This window comes from Candida pseudojiufengensis (assembly GCF_024610245.1).
Source record: "Candida pseudojiufengensis strain CBS 10847 chromosome Unknown scaffold27, whole genome shotgun sequence".
Lineage (NCBI taxonomy): Eukaryota > Fungi > Ascomycota > Pichiomycetes > Serinales > Debaryomycetaceae > Lodderomyces > Lodderomyces pseudojiufengensis.
The window spans coordinates 19,608-37,349 of NW_026261542.1; the positions used below are offsets into that span (position 1 = coordinate 19,608).

Genomic DNA, 17,742 nt, shown 5'->3' on the forward strand with positions numbered 1-17,742 from the left:
TATTCTTAGCTCATTTCCTCCCTTAGTTACAACAACAGATCTTATCAGATCTAATAATAGTCATAAATAATCCAGTATTTACTGTTGATGAAAATGAAAGAAAATAGCAATCAATTGATACGGTATGAGAAAACGTAAATCAATATTGAAATTATATTTTTCCCAGGATAAACATGTGTGCTAAAATAACAGTTTAAAACATACGTACGTACGTACTTATGCACACACACCAGAGTACATACATAACATCAATTGAAATACTAGACTATTCCATATAGAAATAAAAAAAGTTTATTAATTAATTGATTAGCCATTTAATAAATCATACTTCTTTGATGATTATTAATTCTTCCAAAACTATTTTTATTCATTAGATAAGATTTTTATCTGGCTAGATTTAATTTTTTAACCAGCCGATCTGTATAAAATTTTTTGAACCGCATAAGAGTTATAAAAGATATAGTTACATATATTACTGTTGAAAATACCTGGTTATAAGAATTTAAAATACGAAATATTACTAACCTAAAAATCTAGAAATGTAAAGCATTAGACTAATAGTTATTATGTTAAAAAAATCCAGCTTTAATATTAGGTAATGGGTGTACCTTTTTATTTTTATTTTTGAAAGAGTATTGATCCTTCTAACTATCTAATATAGTCTAGTAATGTAATTTTTTTTGTATCATTTAGGGTTTCTGACTTTACCCTATTCTTTCAATTATATGAAACCGAAGATATCTAATGTTAATCTAATTTATAACAGAAATCTATCAAATCGGATTAATTAATTTTTTAGTTTTGTCAAGTAAACGAGAGGATTTATTTATAAAACCGAGAACGAACGTTTTGTATGGGAGAAAATTTTTTTTTTTTTTAACGACACAAAAGTTACAAATAATAGGTGAGGTTTTAAAATTTCTGAAACATCAACTCAACCCAACCAGCTATATCAGGCTCTTAAGTAATTGTTTTGCCAAAGCTAAGAAAATTTCTAAGAAAAAAAGAAATTGGACCTGAAACAAAAACTAACGAAGTTGATCATTATTTTTTTGTGTAGATTCAAACTTTGTATCAGTATCTACGTTACAATATATAGTGAGTTAATATATTTTTGATACCAAATTTAAAGAACTAGATTGTAATATGTGAGTTGTAAATCATACACAATCGATTGGAAATGTAATTCACAGGCTGACCTCTAATCAAACTTTCATTAGTGAGAAAGAGGCTACAATTTAAATCACACAAATGAAAAACTTGGAGATTTTTTTTTTAAAAAATTTTGCAAAGAAACATTTGTGTAAAATAAGTTTTAGACCTAATTTTTTTTTACAAATCAATCAAATGAATCAAGATCAAATCATGATAGAAGATAAACAAAGAGTTCATATAAATCAATGGAGAATAATATAAAGCACAAGTGTGACAATTAACCCGATTTAATTAAATCATGGAGATAAAAAAATATAAAAATTTCTGAAACTTTAGCGGTATTAGTTTATTATATTTACTAGTCTATGATAAGTCTATATAAATTTATTTACTACTTTATATCCGATCGGTTATAATATTTGTTAATAAATTACTTTAGTGTATGTGTGGATAGTGTGTATTACTCAAAAAAAATAAATAGCCATCTCAGTACTGTATATAATAAAATAATCAATTTTAAAATTTTAAGAAATTTGCATTGAGGGATTTTTCAAATTAATTTTCTTTTCTTTTAGGTCGGAGTTTCTACCATATGGAATAAGATTAGGTCCAAATATTTAATGCGAGGTCTGACTAAATTCATACAATAGAACATCCTTATTACAGATGCCATTACACCCAGATCTTGCTTACATACAGATTTGTGAGATTTAATTTAGATAGAAAAAAAAAGAAACAATAAAAGACAATAATACGAAATTTTTAATTTAGAATAAGTAGAAGATGTAAAGATGTTTAAACTTTTTATTGGATGGTATGAACCAATTAAATTGAATCTTTTTGAATATTGAGGATATATTCCAACTGAAAATATATATCGTTTAAAGGAATATATAATTCATTCAATGTTACAAATGTTTATTAACAGATCTAATGAATCTTATTGTAAGAATATTATTGGTTAATAAACTCAACAAAATTTCTTTTCCAGTACCCCCTCTTTCCTCTCTCTCCCATCTCTCTATCTTCTCTTCCTTGTTTTCCTCCCTAAATAAGACAGAAACATAAATTTTATTCCGTCAAGCGTTTAAATTTTACTCTCCTGCTTGAAAAATAAATTTTAATTCTATATAGTCTATACAAATAGAAACCTGGTATTAACGGCTAAATTTGTACACAATTTTAAATATTTAGATAATGCACAATTTAGTTAATAAGTTGTACATTATTATGTATTAGCTGTTTATGTATGTATGTAGCCTATGTGTATATATCTCTTTCCCTTTGTGTATTAGTCTGGTTTAATATTATATCTTGCTTTTTTTTATTTATTTATTTGTTTATTATTTAACCTAATATTGTACTACTTATTCATTTATTATTATTATTATTATTGTTTTATTGTGTTGGTTTTAGTAACTAAAACATTAACAAAAAATTTTTAAAATCTCTCAATTTTCAATTTCTTCATTAAATTAAATAAATTAATAACTCAGTTTATAAAGTAATATAAAGTTATATATAATCGTTGATATTTCATCTAAAATTTTTTACTTACCATTTCTTCCTTTTTTTTTACATTTTAATTGAATCAATTTTTTAATTTTTCAAATTTTTCAATTAAAAACATTCATTCATTCCATTTTTTTTTTCTAACTACTACATATTCCCATTTTTTTTATTTTACAAATTTCATTTCAAAATAATAATTAATACCTAATAACTACTAAATATCACTAGAAAATAGATAATATAAGGAATTTGAAATAGAAAAATAAAGAAAATTTAGAAAAAATGAGTGCTACTGAACCAACTAATGAAAAAGTTGATAAAAATGTATCTGATGATGAAGAAGAAGATATTGATCAATTAGTTTTAGATTTACAATCTAATCCAGGAGCAATTGGTGAAGAAGAAGAAGAAGATGAAGATAATAAAGCAAGTTTTGTTGCAGTACCAGAAGAATTATTACAAACTGATCCAAGAGTTGGTTTAACTGATGATGAAGTTAATAAAAGAAGAAAAAGATATGGTTTAAATCAAATGGCTGAAGAACAAGAAAATATGGTTTTAAAATTCGTTATGTTCTTTGTTGGTCCAATTCAATTCGTTATGGAAGCCGCTGCTGTTTTAGCTGCTGGTTTAGAAGATTGGGTTGATTTCGGTGTTATTTGTGCTTTATTATTATTAAATGCTTTTGTTGGTTTTATTCAAGAATATCAAGCTGGTTCAATTGTTGATGAATTAAAAAAGACATTAGCAAATACTGCTTTAGTTGTTAGAAATGGTCAATTAGTTGAAATTCCAGCTAATGAAGTTGTTCCAGGTGATATTTTACAATTAGAAGATGGTACTGTTATTCCAACTGATGGTAGAATTGTTTCTGAAGATTGTTTATTACAAGTTGATCAATCTGCTATTACTGGTGAATCATTAGCTGTTGATAAAAGACATGGTGATAATTGTTATTCTTCATCAACTGTTAAAACTGGTGAAGCTTTTATGATTGTTACTGCTACTGGTGATAATACTTTCGTTGGTAGAGCTGCTTCTTTAGTTAACAAAGCTTCTTCAGGTACTGGTCATTTTACTGAAGTTTTAAATGGTATTGGTACTACTTTATTAGTTTTTGTTATTGTTACTTTATTAGTTGTTTGGGTTGCTTGTTTCTATAGAACTGTTAGAATTGTTCCAATTTTAAGATATACTTTAGCTATTACAATTATTGGTGTTCCAGTTGGTTTACCAGCTGTTGTTACTACTACTATGGCTGTTGGTGCTGCTTATTTAGCTAAAAAACAAGCTATTGTTCAAAAATTATCAGCTATTGAATCTTTAGCAGGTGTTGAAATTTTATGTTCAGATAAAACTGGTACTTTAACTAAAAATAAATTATCATTACATGAACCATATACTGTTGAAGGTGTTGAACCAGATGATTTAATGTTAACAGCTTGTTTAGCTGCTTCAAGAAAAAAGAAAGGTTTAGATGCTATTGATAAAGCATTTTTAAAATCTTTAATTAATTATCCAAGAGCAAAAGCTGCATTACCAAAATATAAAGTTATTGAATTTCAACCTTTTGATCCTGTTTCAAAAAAAGTTACTGCTATTGTTGAATCACCAGAAGGTGAAAGAATTATTTGTGTTAAAGGTGCTCCATTATTCGTCTTAAAGACTGTTGAAGATGATCATCCAATTCCAGAAGATATTCATGAAAATTATCAAAACACTGTTGCTGAATTTGCTTCAAGAGGTTTTAGATCTTTAGGTGTTGCAAGAAAAAGAGGTGAAGGTCATTGGGAAATTTTAGGTATTATGCCATGTATGGATCCTCCAAGAGATGATACTGCTGCAACTGTTAATGAAGCAAGAAATTTAGGTTTAAGAGTTAAAATGTTAACTGGTGATGCAGTTGGTATTGCAAAAGAAACTTGTAGACAATTAGGTTTAGGTACAAATATTTATGATGCTGATAGATTAGGTTTATCAGGTGGTGGTGATATGGCTGGTTCTGAAATTGCTGATTTCGTTGAAAATGCTGATGGATTTGCTGAAGTTTTCCCACAACATAAATATAATGCTGTTGAAATTTTACAATCAAGAGGTTATTTAGTTGCTATGACTGGTGATGGTGTTAATGATGCTCCTTCATTAAAAAAGGCAGATACTGGTATTGCTGTTGAAGGTGCAACTGATGCTGCAAGATCTGCTGCTGATATTGTCTTTTTAGCTCCTGGTTTATCTGCAATTATTGATGCTTTAAAAACTTCAAGACAAATTTTCCACAGAATGTATTCATATGTTGTTTATCGTATTGCTTTATCATTACATTTAGAAGTATTTTTAGGTTTATGGATTGCTATTTTAAATCATTCATTAAATATTGATTTAGTTGTTTTTATTGCTATTTTTGCTGATGTTGCTACTTTAGCTATTGCTTATGATAATGCTCCATATGATCCAAAACCAGTTAAATGGAATACTCCAAGATTATGGGGTATGTCAATTATTTTAGGTTTAATTTTAGCTATTGGTACTTGGATTACTTTAACTACTATGTTTTTACCAAAAGGTGGTATTATTCAAAATTTTGGTGGTTTAGATGGTATATTATTTTTACAAATTTCTTTAACTGAAAATTGGTTAATTTTTATTACAAGAGCTCAAGGTCCTTTCTGGTCATCAATTCCTTCATGGCAATTATCTGGTGCTGTTGCAATTGTTGATGTTTTAGCTACTTGTTTTACATTATTTGGTTGGTGGTCACAAAATTGGACTGATATTGTTACAGTTGTTAGAATTTGGGTTTGGTCATTTGGTGTTTTCTGTGTTATGGGAGGTGCTTATTATATTATGTCACAATCTGAAGCTTTTGATAACTTATGTAATGGTAGATCAGCTAAACCAAAACATGATTCAAGATCATTAGAAGATTTCTTAGTTTCTATGCAAAGAGTTTCAACTCAACATGAAAAATCAACTTAAATTTAATAATTTAATGAATTTATTCATTGTTGGCATCATTATAACTTAATTTTGTTAAAAATTATAAAATTTTCATTCAATAATTCAAAATTTTCAAAAAAGAAAAAAAAATTAATTCATTCATAACTACTACCCATTCATCATCCATTCCCCATCATTTCCCCAATTTTTTCAATTATATTCTCCCCAAATATAATTGAAATCACAATTTTTTTCATTTTGATTCTCCCCAAATCAAATTGAAGTTCAAACTCATCAATCATCATAATAATAATATTAAATAAATAGGTTGTCTAACTTAATCACATTTTTTTATTTATTTATCATCATATCATATACAAAAATTTTTTAGTTTTCATTTAGTGTTATATTATAGGTATTTATTTTAATAGTTTTTTTTTTATTTTTATTTAGTTACGTTAATTAATAGATAATAATATTTATAAAATAAGTTTTAGTGTTGTAAATTAGTACTTGAGTTAGAGATTGTTGTTTTAGTTCTTTCAGATCAATTTGAATGCTTGATATTAAAGGTTGGTTGTTAGAATTACAAAAGTGTTGATAATTTTGATTAAGCATTGCTACCACGTGTAATAAATTATTTTGGTAGCCACTTTTTTAAATTTAGTCCGAAATCAGCAGAAGAATATCCGAGGACTCATTTGTTAAGAGGTTACATTAAATAATTTTTCAGTAAGTTAGAATCAATAAGTAAGTACAAGTGTTCATGACATAAAATTCAGTCAAGAGCTCTTATTCATGTAGAACCAAACACTGTATAACTCTTCACTTATGGTTAACTCCCACACCAGATCAGCCCACAGGATTTCTTTCTAGAGGTTTTGGTTTTTCCAACTAGAATTTACTAGATGTTTAGGTCTTGGTATGAATTACTTTAAAGAGTGACTTCAAACGTGACTAACATAAAATAATTGATGTAATGCTTTTGATGGCGTTATGTACTATAGTCTAGTCATGCTTTCATAGGTATGGAATCATTGAAGTCAACGGTATTTCGTTAATACTTACATAGTAAATTAAAGCCAATAATGATTTTTATATAGTGAGTAAGTCCTCGGTAATAATTTTTTTTTCTGTTTTAATTATTTTTAAGCGGTCTTATACGTTGGACTTAATGCACAATTCAAAATTTAATTTCGACCTAAGAATAATAGAATAGAATATTACTGTAATCACAAGCTATTTAATTGTGGTACTAGTATTAGTAGTAGTATCAAGGAGTTTGACTTGAGTAACACGACCTATCTTTTCATTCTTTTACTCTACAAATAATGTGTGATAGATTGAAACAAACATATGTTAGATCAAACACAGGTAGAACGACGTTTGTAAGGATAGAAAAAATCAGATTAACAAGGATTTTTAATGATATAAACTTCATACTTTCTTTTCCATTGGTATTTTAGTTTTTCATCCCCATAAATTACACAAAGTTTGAAGTATTATAATTAACGAATAATTCCCCCCGCAAAAATTAAAATATTCTCTTACTGTTTAGAAAAATTTCCATAATCCGAATTTTCAATATAAGTAATATAGTTTGCCCCCTTTTATAAAGTACAATTAATTTGAACACTTTTTTTTGAAATAGAGTATATATATCAAATCAATCTTCAATTATATATATAATACATTATCATTCTTATCATAACATTTAATCAATTGAATTGAAAAGAGAAAATACAAAAATTACTGGTTAATTTAACATATTCATATTCATATTCATATATTTAAGAGAAAGATAAAAGTTATAAATAATGTCAAAAATAGATTTTAAAGATAAAGTAGTTATTATTACTGGTGCAGGAGGTGGTTTAGGTAAATTTTATTCATTAGAATTTGCAAAAAGAGGTGCAAAAGTTGTTGTTAATGATTTAGGTGGAGCATTAAGTGGTGAAGGAGGAAATTCAAAAGCAGCAGATGTTGTTGTTGATGAAATTAAAAAAAATGGTGGTATTGCTGTAGCAGATTATAATAATGTTTTAGATGGTGCAAAAATTGTTGATACAGCAGTTAAAAATTTTGGTACTGTTCATGTTATAATAAATAATGCAGGTATATTAAGAGATGCAAGTATTAAAAAAATGACTGAAAAAGATTTTAAATTAGTTTTAGATGTTCATTTAAATGGTGCTTTTGCTGTTACAAAAGCTGCTTGGCCATATTTTCAAAAACAAAATTATGGTAGAATTGTAAATACTTCTTCACCAGCTGGTCTTTATGGTAATTTTGGTCAAACTAATTATTCAGCTGCTAAAAGTGGTATGATTGGATTTGCTGAAACTTTAGCAAAAGAAGGTGAAAGATATAATATTAAAGCAAATACTATTGCTCCTTTAGCAAGATCAAGAATGACTGAATCAATTTTACCACCACCAGTTTTAGAAAAATTAGGTGCTGAAAAAGTTGCTCCATTAGTTTTATATTTATCTTCTTCAGAAAATGAATTATCTGGTCAAACTTTTGAAGTTGCTGCTGGATTTTATGGTCAAATTAGATGGGAAAGATCTGGTGGTATAATTGTTAAACCAGATGAAACTTTTACTGCTGAATTAGTTGCTAAAAGATTTAATGAAATTTTAGATTTTGATGATTCTAAAAAACCAGAATTATTAAAAAATCAACATCCATTTATGTTAAATGATTATACTTCATTAACTAAAGCTGCAAGAGAATTACCATCAAATGATTTATCTGGTGCTCCAAAAGTTTCATTAAAAGATAAAGTTGTTTTAATTACTGGTGCAGGTGCTGGTTTAGGTAAAGAATATGCTAAATGGTTTGCTAAATATGGTGCAAAAGTTGTTGTTAATGATTTTAAAGATGCTACTAAAACTGTTGATGAAATTAAAGCTGCAGGAGGTCAAGCTCATGCTGATCAACATAATGTTGCAACTGAAGCTGATGCAATTATTGAAAATGTATTACAAGCTTATGGTACTATTGATATTTTAGTTAATAATGCAGGAATTTTAAGAGATAGATCATTTGCTAAAATGACAAAAGATGAATGGGATCAAGTTCAAGCTGTTCATTTATTAGGAACATTTAATTTATGTAGATTAGCTTTCCCAATTATGACTGAAAAGAAATTTGGTAGAATTGTTAATATTACTTCAACTTCAGGAATTTATGGTAATTTTGGTCAAGCTAATTATGCTTCTGCAAAATCAGCTATTTTAGGTTTATCAAAAACTTTAGCTATTGAAGGTGCAAGAAATAATGTTAAAGTTAATATTGTTGCTCCTCATGCTGAAACTGCAATGACTTTAACTATTTTCAGAGAAGAAGATAAAAACTTATATCATGCTGATCAAGTTGCTCCATTATTAGTTTTCTTAGGTTCTGAAGAAGTTCCAGTAACTGGTGAAACCTTTGAAATCGGTGGTGGTTGGATTGGTAACACTAGATGGCAAAGAGCCAAAGGTGCTGTTTCTCATGATGCTGAAACTACTGTTGAATTTATTAAAGATCATTTAGAAGATATTATTGATTTTTCAAAAGATACTGAAAATCCAAAATCAACTACTGAATCATCAATGGCTATCTTATCTGCTGTTGGTGGAGATGATGACGACGAAGATGAAGAAGAAGAAGATGAAGGTGATGAAGAAGATGAAGAAGAAGAACCAGAAGAAGAAGATGATCCAGTTTGGAAATTCAATGATAGAGATGTTATATTATATAATATTGCATTAGGAGCAACAACAAAACAATTACAATATGTTTATGAAAATGATTCAGATTTCCAAGTTATTCCAACTTTTGGTCATTTAATTACTTTCAACTCAGGAAAATCACAAAATTCATTTGCAAAATATTTAAGAAATTTTAATCCAATGTTTTTATTACATGGTGAACATTATATTAAAGTTCATAAATGGCCACCACCAACTGAAGGTGAAATTAAAACTTCTTTCCAACCTTTACAAACTACTCAAAAGGGTACTAATGTTGTTATTGTTCATGGATCAAATTCAGTTGATAATAAAACTGGTGAAACTATTTATTCAAATGAAGCAACTTATTTTATTAGAAATTGTCAAGCTGATAATAAAACTTATGGAGATAGAAGATCATTTGCAACAAATCCATGGGTTGCACCAAAAAGAGAACCAGATTATGAAGTTGATGTTAAAGTTGGAGAAGATTTAGCTGCATTATATAGATTAACTGGTGATAGAAATCCTTTACATATTGATCCAAATTTTGCAAAAGGAGCAAAATTCCCAAAACCAATTTTACATGGTATGTGTACTTATGGATTATCAGCAAAAGCTTTAATTGATAAATTTGGTATGTTTGATGAAATTAAAGCAAGATTTACAGGAGTTGTTTATCCAGGTGAAACTTTAAGAGTTTTAGCTTGGAAAGAAGGTGAAAATGTTATTTTCCAAACTCATGTTAAAGAAAGAGGTACAGTTGCAATTAATAATGCTGCTATAAAATTAATTGGTGATAAACCAAATTTATAAGTTTATAAGTTTTTATTATAGTAATTAAATTTTATATTGAGTTTTAAATTTAGATTTTATGTAAAGCTTTTAAGTCTCTTTTTCAATAAGTATCTTAAGGATTTTGTAACTATATCCTTTTGGGATTTATTACACCTGATGGTGTTCTGTATTATGGAAACAGTAATTGATCGTAGGCTATACTTATTCGATATTCTTGACCTTTCAGTGTCGCAAAAATCAATGTCCTTGATAGGAATTTAAGACACTAAAACGCGTATTAAATTTAATCAGAATATTTTTTAACTAACAGAATCTAAACACACTATTTAATAGAATCAATCAATACGATATAAATAATCATTTAACTTCTAATTGAGTCAGCAAAAGAGATAGGAGTTGAAGGCCCTTGTTATTTTGTAGCTCACCACTGATTCCATTTCTTTTTCAGAAGTTATTGATCCATTTTCATCAATCAAACAATCATTCAAACATTATTCATATTTTAAGTCATTCACCATTAAATATATTTATCCAAGATCACAAAATAGATCACGAAAATTCCACTTTTCATCTTTCAATAAATGGAGCTAACCCAAGTATCTCAAACTCAACCAACTCAACAATCACCATTAACTCAAACACAAAATAAATTAGATCAATCAAATCCAAATCAAATATGTCAATTATTATGTTCAACAGGACAATATTCCAATAAAAAATTGAATATAACTGATAAATCTGAAATTAATGGTAAAATAACATGGTATTTTGGAAGATCTATTGAATCAGATCTACAATTAAATTCTTCTTCAAGATTATCAAATAAACATTTTCATATTTGGTTTAATTTAACTGATAAATCTCTTTGGATTAAAGATACTTCAACAAATGGTACTTCATTAAATGGGAGTAGATTAGTTAAAGGTTCAAATTATTTATTAAATCAAGGTGATGAAATTAGTGTTGGAAATGGTATACCAAAAGATGTTGTTAAATTTATTATAATTTTTACAGATAAATATAATCCTGCATTATCGCCAGATTCAAGTATAAAAGATCAAGGTATATATAAAGATTTTATCATAAAAAATGAAACTATTGGACAAGGAGCTTTTGCAACTGTTAAAAAATGTATTGAAAGATCTACTGGTAATGGATTTGCTGTTAAAATTATAAATAGAAGAAAAGCTTTAAATACAAGTGGAGGTGGTAATGCATTAGTTGGAGTTGATAGAGAATTATCAATATTAGAAAAATTAAATCATCCAAATATTGTTTCCCTAAAGGCATTTTATGAAGATCAAGAAAATTATTATATAGTAATGGAATTAGTACCAGGTGGTGATTTAATGGATTTTGTTGCAGCAAATGGAGCTATTGGGGAAGATGCTACTCAAGTTATAACAAAACAAATATTAGAAGGTATATTATATGTACATAAATTAGGTATATCTCATCGAGATTTAAAACCAGATAATATATTAATTATGCAAGATGATCCAATTTTTGTTAAAATTACAGATTTTGGATTAGCAAAATTTAGTGATAATTCAACTTTAATGAAAACTTTTTGTGGAACTTTAGCTTATGTTGCACCAGAAGTTATAACTGGGAAATATGGTTCCAGTCAAATTTTAACAGATTCTCCTAAAAATAATTATTCATCATTAGTTGATATATGGTCATTAGGATGTTTAGTATATGTTTTATTAACAAGTCATTTACCTTTCAATGGTAAAACTCAACAACAAATGTTTCAAAAAATAAAACAAGGAGAATTTCATGAATCTCCTTTAAATTCTTATGAAATAAGTGATGAAGGTAGAGATTTTTTAAAATGTTGTTTACAAGTTGATCCAACAAAAAGAATTACAGCAGAAGAAGCTTTAAAACATCAATGGATTCAAGATGCTATAGAAGAATCTCAATATGATGAATCATCACCAAAATCTCTTAGTTTATCACAATCACAATCACAACAATCAAGAAAAATTGATAACGGTATACATATTGAATCAATGAGTAAAATAGATGAAGATATAATGCTTCGACCTTTAGATAGTGAAAAAAATAGAAAATCAACAAAACAACAAGATTTTAAAAAACCAAAAAGAATTGTACCATTACCTCAATCACAACCACCATTAACAAATTTACCAATGTCACAACCTTTAAAAAGACCTTATCATATTGATCCAATAACTAATAAACGTGAAGAACTGCATAAAAGAATTAAAATTGATAATATATCAGTAAATACTAAATTATTGAAAAAATCACAACTTGGATCAGAAAATAAATTAAAACCATCATATTTTAATTCGAATCCTTCATCATCATCATCGTCTTCTTCTTCATCATCATCATCATCAATCTCAAAAAATTCTTCATCACCTTCATCAATTCCAAAAGAAATAAAACCTAATTCATCAGTGTTATCATCATCATCAAATCAAAATTCATTAATTTTAGAACCTTTATCATCATCACTAAATTCCAAAATTATAAAAATTAATAAAAATGATTTTTCAATAGGTAGAGCAGAAGTTTGTGATATTGTTATATCAGATGATAGATTATCAAAAGTTCATTGTATTCTAAAATTAAATAATCAAATGGAAATTTGGTTATGTGATATGAGTACAAATTCATGTAAAGTAAATGATAAAATTATTGGAAAAGGAAATAAAATAAAAATTCAAAATAATGATAAAATTTTTTTATTTGAAGATTTACTGACTAATGAATTTATTGGTTATAAAGCTAAAATAAATTTTAATAATGATGATAATGATAATATTAAAATTGATGAAGTAGAAGAAATTGAAAAAAATAATAGTAATAACAATATAGATTTAATATCTAAAAGAATTCAAAAACAAAGTATTGAAGAAATCAGTCTTAAGAATCAATTGATTCAAAGTATTATATAGAAAACTAGAAACCATTTAGCCAGACAATGTAATAATCTAATGAATAATGAAACTTTTTTGAAATTGTTGTACTAACTCTGGAGATACTTTTTGATGTCTCAGATTATCGCGTAAAAAATTAAATCAAAATCAATTACATCATAAGTTTCTACAAACACAATTAATAATCAATGACATTCATAAAACCAATTCGAAGAGTATATACACAAGAAGATTTAGAGAAATGGATAGATTCAAAAACTTATAATGAAATTTTGAACTTTATAATTGAATTACAAGAATCAGTATTATCAAAACCAAATGATTTCCTTGATACTACATCAAATAATGAAATAATATCAAAACTACTAAATTTATTTAATGAAATTGATAAAATAATAGATAATAATCCAATACATCCTAAAAATAATGATTCAAGATTTGGTAAAATTGAATTTAAAGATTTTTATAATGAGTTAAATTCCAAAATAGAAGATTTAGTTACACCAATTTGTTCAACGGGAATAATTGAAACTTCAACTTATTTATTAAATTCATTTGGTGATTTTAACAGGATAGATTATGGATCAGGTCATGAATTAAATTTTATTTGTTTCTTGTTATCTTTACAGAAACTTGGAGTGATACACAAGGAAGATTATACATCAATTATACTACAAATATTTACAAAATATATGTCAATTATGAGAAAATTACAAAAAAAATATTGGTTAGAACCAGCTGGTTCACATGGAGTTTGGGGATTAGATGATTATCATTTCCTACCTTTTTTATTTGGTTCTTCTCAATTAACAAATCACCAGTATTTAAAACCAAAATCTATTCACAATGATGAAATTATTGAACAATTTCAAAATCAATATATTTATTTTGAATGTATTTATTTTTTAAATCAAATAAAGACTACAAAGAATAATAATGAGAAGCTAAGTTTAAGATGGCATTCTCCAATGCTTGATGATATTTCAAGTGCAAAATCTTGGTTAAAAATTAAAGAAGGTATGATAAAAATGTATAAAGTTGAAGTATTGGGGAAATTACCAATAATTCAACATTTTTTATTTGGTTCTTTATTAAAATGTCCCGAAGGTATACCTGAGCATAGCGATGAATCAACGAATGACGATGGGTGTGGTCATACACATCAACATGATGTTATAAATACTTGGGGAGATTGTTGTGGAATAAAAATTCCAAGTGCTATCGCAGCTAGTGAGAGTCTAAAATTAGAAAGAAAACAAATTCCATTTGATTAACTCATCATTCTATTACATACATTTACTCATTATATCCTATACTTGTTGAAATTAAAATATTTCTTGGAAATATACCAGGAAAAGGTAATAAAACTTTTAATTTTTTTTTATCATCATCAAATTTTGAAACATGTATATAACCTAAAACAGAAGCATTTAATAGCTCTTTACCTAACTCGCCCAGCTGTTGTTGTTGTGGTGATTGTTCTAACTGAGTTATTGTAATTATAGAATTATCTAAATTTGAAGAACTTGGATTTTCAATTAATTTATAATACTTTTCTAATTCATTTTCCTTTTTTGTTGAATCTTTTTCAAAATCATCCCCGGCTGGTAAAAATGATAATGAATTAATTAAATCTTTTGTTAATATTCCTTTAAAAATTTTTAAACCATTTGCATCAATATCAGTTTTAAATGGTGATAACCTTGTTTTTGAATTACCATTAAAATATTCTTTTATTGCTAATTCTTGAGTCATTCTTATAAATTTATCATTTAATTCAACAACTCCTTGATTTTTTTTAATTTTGACTATTTGTAAACCATTATTTATTTTATGTTTTAATTTTTTGGTTAAATTTATTAATAATTTTTCATTTTCTATAACCACCACCAAATCAATTCTAAAATCACTAATTATATTTTCAATAACTGCAAAATCTTTTATACTTAATGGTGGTGTATCAACTATTATTCCAGAATTTTTAACTTTTAAATCATTTTCTAATCTTGATAATACAGTTATACCTAATTGAGAAATTTGATATTTATATAAATCTAAATTATCATAAATATTTGTAAATCCATAATTTTTTACAATTGGTTGTTTTGGAGTTTGTAAAGTACTTCCAGTTGTTGTTGTTGTTAATCCATAACCATTATAACTTTCAACATCTAAAAAATCATTTATTGGAGTTGCTGATATTGAACCAGGTAATGCAAATACACCATCTTGAGGATTTAAATTAACTAATATAGGACATTGATTCATTTTTACCGAATAATTTATTAAATTTTTAATTAATGTTGTTTTACCTGATTGTTTTGATCCAATAACTAATACTCTTGGACCCCAAATTTGTTCTTCATTTGATATATTATGATCTTGACATAATTGTCTTTTAGATTCTAAATATGAATGTAAATTTATTATTGATTCCATATTATTTTCTTTACTTAAATACTCAGTAAATTCATTATCTTCATCATCATTTGATATCATTATTGATGTATCATTATTATTTACTAGTAGATATTCTAATTTTGATTCAATTTTAGGTGAATATATACATGTTTTAGTACCTGTTAATTTAATTTCTATATTATTTGGTAATTCTGTTCCATTTATTTCACATATTCCTTCAATTATTTTAAATTTTAATATTTTACTGAAAGGTATTTCTATTCTCCATTCATATAATGATGGTATAGTTATAGTTTTGATGTTGATATTATCTTCATTGAATGAATCGGACCCGCCAAACCCAGGTATTGACATTTAATTGCGGTATAGTTATGAAGTTGGTTATATATCTTTAGCTTTACTTACAGAAAAAAAAATTAAGTTTCCAAATGTTTTCACATCTTTTGAAACATCACCAAAATTAAAACCCCAACAATCTAATTTTTAAAATGGAACGACATTGCAAAAGAGTAATCACGGTCTAACTACATTCGTTTTTTTGAATGACATTACTGAGGGAACATTTTAAGTACAATATTTAACAAGGCTTGAAAATTACATCTAAAAGAGTTTTAAAGAATTTAGAATCATGACATTTCATTAAAATCTCTATTATACTCTATTTACGATCTTCAATAGCAGTACCTCTAACATGTTTTTCCCTTTCTGTAGGACCTTTTTCATTTCTTTTATAATCACCATGATTTAATTTTTCATTATTTTCTTTTCTTTTTAAACTATTAATTTCAATTCTTTTAATTTCTTGAGCTTTCTTTATAATTTTAGGAACATGTCTATGTTTATTAATTCTTTTAATTTCGGGCATATATTGGAATTTTTCTTTTAATTTATTATCATATTCTAATTTATTTCTTTGTTTCATTGATTTTATTGATGATCTATCACTTGCATTTGATCTCCAAATTCTAATATTTGTATCATCTGATCCTGATAATATATATTTTGAATCCATTGAAAATTTAACTGCAAATATTTTTTGCATTCTTTTTGTATGATAAATATCTCTTGAATGTCCTGCTAGTACGGGATAAATTCTTATAGTTTTATCATATGATCCTGTTACTATTTCTTGTCCAGTAGGTGAAAAATCAATATCCATTATTGCTGCAACATGATCTTTATAAATATTTAATGATTTTTTTAAATTTCTCATATCCCATAAATAACCATTATGATCTTCATTACCTGTTACAAAATTGAATGCTTCCATTGGATTCCAAGATATACAATTATTTCTTAATGATGTTATACATTTTTGAATAGGAGTATTTGTTCTTATATCATATAAAACTATCAGATTATCTGATCCAGTACTTGCTATTATATTTGTTTCTGTTTTATTAAATTTAACAGTATTTATATTATCAACTCCCCAATTTAAATTACTTATATATTTTGATCTATTTATATCCCATAATTGAATTTGTGCACCTCCTGTTACAAATATTGAATCATCCCTATGATGATCTATACCTTTAAAAGAATGTTCACCATTAAAAATTCTTATTAATCCTTGATTTTTATTTGTATAAATTTCATCATCAGTTATAGTTTGATCAAATTCTTCACTATCAACAGACCATAACTTTATCAGTTTATCATCTCCACAACTTAACATTTGATTTTGCGGAGTAACAGTTAAACCAGTAACCATTCCATTATGACCTTTAAAACTTGCAGTTTCTAATCTTGTTGTTAAATTCCAATATTTTATTATACCATCACCTGAACCACTTGCAATTTGATTTGTTGCATTATAATTTTTTGCAATTACATAAACGCCATCTCTATGACCATCACCTAATTGACCTATAAATGGTTGAGCAAACATTCTTTCTAATTTTGTTGCTTGTAAAGCTCTTGTATATTCTCTTGCTCTTTCAAATGGATGTAATGCAGGATTTAAATTTCTAGGAAGTGAACTTTCTTGAGTATTTCGTACAGGTACATAAGTATCTGACGATCGACTTATTGTTTTTATCTTCATTATTGAGTGTGGGTGTGCGTTATATGATGTTTGGATCTATTGATTGTTTGTTAGTAGTATTGATTTAAATGTCATCTCATTATGAGACACTAAATCAAAACTTTTTTTTTCACTATCAAATGGTTATCAATTAATTTATAATAATCCCTAACTTCAACGATGTTTTAGTTTTATATCCACAACTAACTCATATATTAAGTATATACGACTTATATTATTGATTAATATTTTAGAATAT

At 26.5% G+C, this 17,742-nt stretch overlaps 6 protein-coding genes across 6 annotated transcripts; 4 read left to right on the forward strand and 2 right to left on the reverse strand. All coding sequences in view use genetic code 12, as the record gives it.

Moving 5' to 3' along the window:
- Positions 1 to 2,949: 2,949 nt before the first annotated feature.
- PMA1 (H(+)-exporting P2-type ATPase) lies at positions 2,950 to 5,643 on the forward strand (the record flags this gene model as incomplete). The annotated part of the gene is made up of 1 exon (XM_051760296.1): positions 2,950 to 5,643. One exon carries the CDS (start codon positions 2,950 to 2,952, stop codon positions 5,641 to 5,643), a length of 2,694 nt encoding a protein of 897 aa, XP_051611957.1.
- Positions 5,644 to 7,421: 1,778 nt separating this feature from the next.
- FOX2 (bifunctional hydroxyacyl-CoA dehydrogenase/enoyl-CoA hydratase) lies at positions 7,422 to 10,139 on the forward strand (the record flags this gene model as incomplete). Its single annotated transcript, XM_051760297.1, has 1 exon — positions 7,422 to 10,139. The coding sequence occupies one exon, from the start codon at positions 7,422 to 7,424 to the stop codon at positions 10,137 to 10,139; it is 2,718 nt and encodes a 905-aa protein (XP_051611958.1).
- Positions 10,140 to 10,702: 563 nt separating this feature from the next.
- RAD53 (serine/threonine/tyrosine protein kinase) lies at positions 10,703 to 13,054 on the forward strand (the record flags this gene model as incomplete). Its single annotated transcript, XM_051760298.1, has 1 exon — positions 10,703 to 13,054. One exon carries the CDS (start codon positions 10,703 to 10,705, stop codon positions 13,052 to 13,054), a length of 2,352 nt encoding a protein of 783 aa, XP_051611959.1.
- A 170-nt stretch (positions 13,055 to 13,224) lies between these two features.
- KGF55_005300 (peptidylprolyl isomerase) lies at positions 13,225 to 14,310 on the forward strand (the record flags this gene model as incomplete). The annotated part of the gene is made up of 1 exon (XM_051760299.1): positions 13,225 to 14,310. One exon carries the CDS (start codon positions 13,225 to 13,227, stop codon positions 14,308 to 14,310), a length of 1,086 nt encoding a protein of 361 aa, XP_051611960.1.
- A 22-nt stretch (positions 14,311 to 14,332) lies between these two features.
- On the reverse strand, positions 14,333 to 15,811 carry KGF55_005301 (cleavage polyadenylation factor subunit; the record flags this gene model as incomplete). The annotated part of the gene is made up of 1 exon (XM_051760300.1): positions 14,333 to 15,811. One exon carries the CDS (start codon positions 15,809 to 15,811, stop codon positions 14,333 to 14,335), a length of 1,479 nt encoding a protein of 492 aa, XP_051611961.1.
- A 304-nt stretch (positions 15,812 to 16,115) lies between these two features.
- Positions 16,116 to 17,504, reverse strand: SOF1 (rRNA-processing protein; the record flags this gene model as incomplete). The annotated part of the gene is made up of 1 exon (XM_051760301.1): positions 16,116 to 17,504. The coding sequence occupies one exon, from the start codon at positions 17,502 to 17,504 to the stop codon at positions 16,116 to 16,118; it is 1,389 nt and encodes a 462-aa protein (XP_051611962.1).
- Positions 17,505 to 17,742: the final 238 nt, after the last annotated feature.